Source organism: Castanea sativa, chromosome 6, assembly GCF_040712315.1.
Source record: "Castanea sativa cultivar Marrone di Chiusa Pesio chromosome 6, ASM4071231v1".
Classification (NCBI taxonomy): Eukaryota; Viridiplantae; Streptophyta; class Magnoliopsida; order Fagales; family Fagaceae; genus Castanea; species Castanea sativa.
In genome coordinates, this window is record NC_134018.1 from 20,287,447 (window position 1) to 20,294,244 (window position 6,798).

The window sequence follows — 6,798 nt, forward strand, 5'->3', positions numbered from 1 at the left end:
CCGAGTACTTCTAATTTTGGTTTTGATTTTCACCACACCAAGGTACGCTCTCTTGTTCTTGAATTCTAAAATTTGCATAATACATGTTAACAATTGTGAATGAAGTAGACCTGTTAATTTTTCGCTGCGTATGTTTAGTATGTGATACAAACACGTATTTTTCCATCAAGTCACGTACTGGGAGTCGTGCATTAAAAGATAGATTGTCACTACAGAACAAGTCCAATTGGGTATTGAGGTAAGGGTTCAACTGTAGGTTGGTATAAGGTACTGAGATTCTTTTACTTGTAACCGCTTGTTGTGATAATAGTGAATTCTCGGGAGTGGTGACCTTAAAATCACCCCTTGTCCATCACTAATTGTTGTGATAATAGTGAATTCTTTGACTAATTTGGCATTAGTGCTAGTATCTATCGAGGTTTAAAAGCTACTGAAGCTCAATGCTCGACAACTATCTCGATAGATAGCTATCTATAATTATCTATCGAGGTTTATGAAATTCAGTTTTTCAGAGCTGATTTTCATCCAATCCGTGGGTATATGTTTGGGCTTTCTTTTCTCACAACACTAAACATATATAAGGATTATTAATTGCATATATAAGGATTATGTTTGGGTATATGTGAGCATGAATAATTGCAAGTTCTTTGATTATTAATGAACAGTTGGATTCTTGGGGAAAAGGTTCTTAAGGTACCATTTTTGAGCTGTTTAAACTTTAAAAAGCACTTTAAACACAATTGTAATGTTTTTATGTTTCTATTAGGAGGCTTCTATACGAATAGGATAAGTGGTTCTAAGGCTCCTAAATGCACAGTATAAAAGTCATATCAGTTCTACTCAATTTCGGCTAAAGTATTTGTTGGCCAACACCTTAAAATCCTTTCAATATTTTTTTATTATATGGTATACTTTTATTCATTGATGCCTCTTGTCCACCCCCTTGTCCATCTCAACTTTTTCCTCTTTATTCATGCCACAAGTTCTCAACGTATAGAAGTTACTACATTAAAAGTTGAGTTACTTCCATTTTTTATTGTAATTAAAAAAAATGATATATTTAGAGAAAGTGCTTCTTTAATAGATAGGAAAAGTACACAAAATCTCATGTCGTTTCTCACACTCTAGAGTTTTGAGTGTAACACTTAACAATCGTCTAGTATTGTTTTATGTTCAACAATTAAACATCCACTAAAATATATAGTGAGTTGCTTATGCGATGACACATGTAAATATTTAGAACTACATTTTCACATCAAATAGTATCATATGGTGGTTGTGTTACACTAAAAGACCCCATGGGGATTAAGGGTTACAAAATTTACAGTTGACACACAAATAATACCACATGGAATTATTTTATCACACTACAAAAAGAACAACAAAGTCTTAGTGCTAAATTTTTATAGTCTTAGTGCTAAATTGCTTGAGTTTCTATCCAACTTGAAGAAATTATTATAGTCTACTCTTGAGGAGTTGTGCGGCCAAGAGAGCCATTTGCACCGAGTTCTACTCCGGGTGGCATAAATCTACCTTTAAGGACAACGCTATTTGCCTGATTTTATAATTTGTGAGATCTTTCTCACTTTAACTATCCATTTTTATCATTGCTAATTTTTTAGGGTTTGTATTGTTGAATCAAAACTTGTTTATTTAGCCATGTTTTCCAGCAAGTTTATCACATATATTCTTTTCCTTTATTCTATGCTATCTGAAGGCATAGTCTCCTTTACTTCGTCAATTGACATGTTCCTTTTAACTATTGGCTTAAAAACATCTAATGATGTTAGAAAGCTTTCATGGTCTTTCTAGGCCCGCCTTACTTTTTTGTTAATTACAGTTAGATAAACTCTTTTTTAGTTATTGATTACGTTCAACATCTTCACTATTGCAAGTTCTCATGATCATGTATGCCTACCAGTCTCTTATTGGGGTCTGTTATCTCATCACATCGGCGTTGTGTGGGTTGTTACCACTCTAGCTTGCTTCTAAGGTTTTTTGGACAAAGGATGCACTTGACTAGTATTGGTGTTAATTTTCTATGATGTATAATTTTGTATCAATGAGAATATGGTTATCCTGTTCAAAAACGTTGGAAGTTTCTTGTTGTGTGATGAGGTACATATTAGGATGATGAGGCCATGGTTAATATCCATAATACATAATGCACAACACCATTTTGCATTTGCTTGTAGCTGATGGCTGTTTTATTCTTTTTCAAATGAGAGTTTCCAAACATGTACTTTGTTTTCTTTTATACTTTTATGCAGCTAAATCATTACAATCTTGCCCTACAGATAATCAACAGAACTGGGGTATGGAGTTTATGGTTCACATCAGAGATAAGAAGAAATTAAATATTGATTTTTTTTTTTAATTTGGTTCAATGTTTCAAGACTTTTCTAATTAAAAAAAAAAAATTATATGCATCATTTGGTTCAATGTTTCTAGACTTTTCATCCCTCACACATACACACAAATTATTTTCATTTTAATTCATCATTTTCACCTCTTGTACCCTACCCCTTTATATATACTTATAACCCTTCAAGCCATCCCATGTAAAATATATACAGACTAAAAATAATGTCATTTACCTTCAATCGTTCAATGACACCCATCTAGTTCAAACATAATTGTTTCATCTAATCCTAACACGTATGAGTTGGCTACAACCAAGGAAGGGTGACTTACATTTTATATTAAGTGACAACAGCAATTACAATTTTGATGTTAGGTTGAACATTGTAGATTTATGGGTTTTATAAATGATGTGATTGATTGTAGGTGTTCAGGATGTATATTTTGATTTAAAATTAAGGAGAAAGAGAAATACACATTCTATATCATTTTTTATTCTATAATGTTCCTCCAAAGTTGTTGCTATTTTTTTTCTCATTCTTTAATTGAATAATTATAATGGATATGTGTGTACAATTTATGATTGTTGTTTTTTGTGATGAACTCATTACTAATAAAGTTTTATAAAAATTAAGCTATAATACATATACAACATTCTTCAAAGCCATCTTCCAGAAAACATTACAATATTATTTGTTCATCGCACAAATAATTTACTAGTTAGTATAATTAAAGTTTGGCTATGGGAAGTCACAATACTAGAAAGATTTACTACAATAAGAGAGGAACCTTGACTAAATGATTAATCATAAATAAGACTCACGATATTTTAAGCTAGGGAATAAAGAAAAGTTATTGGGATTTGTTTGTAAATTTAATGACCGCAGGTTGGGGAATGATATGAGAGTCCTTTTGTGGAATAAGGTATGGTGAGGGCCCTTAGGAGATGCTTTTCTGAATTTATTTTTCATTGCTGACAATACAAAAAGTGATCAGTTACATAAGATACCTTAAGGGAAACTTAATTACAGCCCGAGATTGATTAGAGCAGGAGTTGATAGCTTTGTATTCAACTGAAGTTCATCAATAAACTAATGAAAAGCTAGACCAAAGGTTGCAAGAGCATCATTTACTTGAGGTGAAATACTTTTATAAGGCATATAGAGTGAGATTAGGATTGGAGTTCCTATGGAATAGCATTTGGCATGTTGCAACTCATCTTAAAGTGGTTTCTTTGCTTGGACAGCTGTTGTGCAGGATACTCATACAGCAAAAGTTTTTATTAAGATAGAGTGATGTTATATGTGCAAGTTCATGACACTCCTGTCTATGTCAGTGTTCTAAATGCATAATATTAGTTTAAAAAAAAAGTGAGATTTTGAAACTCTTGGTCTATAATGGTTTTTCCGCGCAATCATGGATTCAACATGAAACCAATAAAATTTTTTTTTTAAAGGTGAAAAAGTAACCAAACGAATGACTTTCCAAAACTCATCAGGAACCACGGGGCATCCAATTTTCCTTTTTGTTGCAGTGTGATAGTGTTCTTAAAAATTGTATGGATTAAAAGAAAAAGAAAAGGAGTAGATACTATGAAGCACGGGTGCATTTCGGGATTCGGGTGCAGGTGCGGGTGCGGGACTCGGCAATTTTTGAAAAAGTATATTGCGGGTGCGGCGGGGTGCACGATTAAAAAATTATTAAAAATATTTTTATTTATATTTTTAATATATTGCTAAGCATACTTTTTCGCATTATATAAACATATACCAAATTTAAGAGCAATAGTAGATAATAACTAGAATACAATTCCATTATATAAACATTCCATGATGTTCGAAAATTAGAATACAACTCACAAGTTTGAAACTAAAACAAAATAAAAGATAATCAACAAGACAATCAAACACCAACATCATCATCATCAAGATCAATAGCTTCACTTCGAACTTCACTTTCACTAGTAGTAACACTAGTGCTAACATTCCTAATAACCATGGCCTCCAACTCTGGCTCATCAAGTGTAAGGGCTGCATTCTCAAGAATTCCAGCTCCTCCATGTATGTCGCTCTCATTCCAAGAATCTCTTGCAATATCCCACATCTTTGTATCTCTATTAATGTACTCCTCATTGCGCCTTGACAAGAGTCGAAGATTAGAATGCACATATACCAAATCCTCAGCACGTGTAGGAGCCATTTTGTTTCTTTTTAAGGAATGAATGAATTTGTATGTGCTCCAATTCCTCTTAGCACATGAGGATGAACAAGGTTGTCCAAGAAGTTTAAGGGCAAGGGTTTGAAAAGTTTGAAATGCGGAGCCATGGTATTGCCACCAAACCAAAGGTTGTAAGACCCACCTATCTGTTAAGGTAGCTGGTGAAGGAAACCTCCCTCCTGAAAATGTAGTAAACTCAAACTTCACCACATTTAATTCATTCACATCTTCAAAGTATCGATCCAAACACTTGCTCCTTTCCATAGATTTTTCATGATCTCGATGTGGAGGGATGCGTTTTGAATTCTCCGAAAGCCATTCAGTGGAGTAATACCTAGAGTTAAAGATTAAAAAACAAATATAAATGAAACGTGTGTTTTACTAGAGGGGGGAACTAAAATAGAAAATAAATGTACTTACTTAGGATTTAAGGAATGAGCTAAGCAATGTAGTGGTGTGCAATTTTTAGTCCATCGATCAATGAGTATATCATACATCACACTCCAAAATGAGCTATACTCATCATCTTCCAAGCCTTCATGATGATATATTGCTGCCTTCACCTTCTCTATCATTGAATCTCACATCTCATACACAAGATGAAGACAAGACTTATCTGTGTCAGCTACTCGTAGCATATTATAAATAGGTGCTGTGAATTCAAGGATATAATCAACACTATCCCACCAAAGATCACTTAGAATCATCTCTTTCACCTTTTGAGCTTTTCCAACATCATCCTCCCTATAAGAAGCCCATTGCTCACAAATAGCCATGGTTTGAAGGCATCTTTTTATCAACTTCAACCTTTTTAGCATTATAACAACCGAAGCAAATCTAGTATCAGCAACTTGGAGCAGTTTTAATGGACAAAATTCATTAAACATTGCCAACCTCATTGAATGGTTCATGATAAAAACACGTATGAAGGATGCCAACCTCATTGCCAACTACATTCCTCATATGTAACTTCATTCTTTTCAGTGTTTTTTGCTACACAAATATTTTTCAAAGCTAGATTGAGAGTATGGACAACACAAGGTGTCAAAAATATTTTGGGATACTCATCCTCAATAAGAGCTCCAGCAGACTTTATCACATTAGCATTATCAGTGATGACTTGGAAAACTTTGTCATGTCCAATCTCTTTTATAGCATCCCTTAAAACCCCAGCAATATAATGTTTGTCTTTGAACACACCTAACCCATCAATTGCCTTTATAAACATTGGACCCCCATCTGATACAGCCATAATATTAATAAGAGGCCTCCTTTGTGGATCAGACCATCCATCAGAAACTATACTTACACCATTTTTAAGCCAAAAGTCCTTAATTGGTTTCAAAAGTCTATCAACATGAGCTTTTTCTCTTTGCAAAAGTGTTGTTCTCAAGGTATTGTATCCAGGAGGAACATAACCTGGAATGCTATGAGTAGCGGCATATGAATAGGAACTACGATAATATGGGTTCCTTACAAAGTTAAACGGAAGCCCACCGGTGTAAAACATCCTACCAATTCTACTATCCAATTCATGTCTAGCATTATTCTGGTATACTTTCTCTAGCGTAGGATTCACAACCTTCCTCCTCTTGTTACCATCAAAGGGATTTGTACTATCACTCTCTTCCTGTGTCTAAAATGAGGGACTATTCCCAATAGGCCCATGGCTTGAGGGAGGTGGGGGTAAGGGAATTTGTCTTCTCCGTTCTCTCTCTAACTTATCATTCTCAACCTGATCATGCATTCGCTGCATTTCCAACCTATGGCTCAGTTTCACACTAGGGCATACTTTAATACCTTTATTAACAATTTTTAATAGATGAGCCTTAACCCTAGAATAGGATCCTAAATAAATTTTACCACAATAGTTGCACTTAAAGTGTGTGTTTCCACCTGATTTAATAGTAGAACCAGGCAGTTCTTCTATTTTAGTCGCATACTGCCAAAGAGGAGCTTCATCATTTGGCACTTCTTCATTAGATGAAGGTGAACTTTTTGTGCTAGTAGCTTCATCCATTGCAAATTCAAAAGATTCAATTTAACCTACAAATAATTTCCAAATATATAATAACTATTAACTAAATAAAAAATCAAACTCCAGTGTCACAAGACTCACAACATTACACAGACAGCTTATATAAAATTAAAAAAAAAAAAATCAGATCACCACAGATTCACAACACAAATCACAAATCACAATGAGTAATAATAACTATT

At 33.9% G+C, this 6,798-nt stretch overlaps 1 protein-coding gene across 1 annotated transcript; it reads right to left on the reverse strand.

Annotated features, from left to right (window-relative positions):
* Positions 1–5,159: 5,159 nt before the first annotated feature.
* On the reverse strand, positions 5,160–6,598 carry LOC142639612 (uncharacterized). Its single transcript, XM_075813764.1, has 4 exons — positions 6,475–6,598; positions 6,314–6,378; positions 5,643–6,214; positions 5,160–5,415 (listed from the first exon to the last, which is right to left on the reverse strand). Exons 1-4 carry the CDS (start codon positions 6,596–6,598, stop codon positions 5,160–5,162), a joined length of 1,017 nt encoding a protein of 338 aa, XP_075669879.1.
* Between the last annotated feature and the right edge of the window lie 200 nt (positions 6,599–6,798).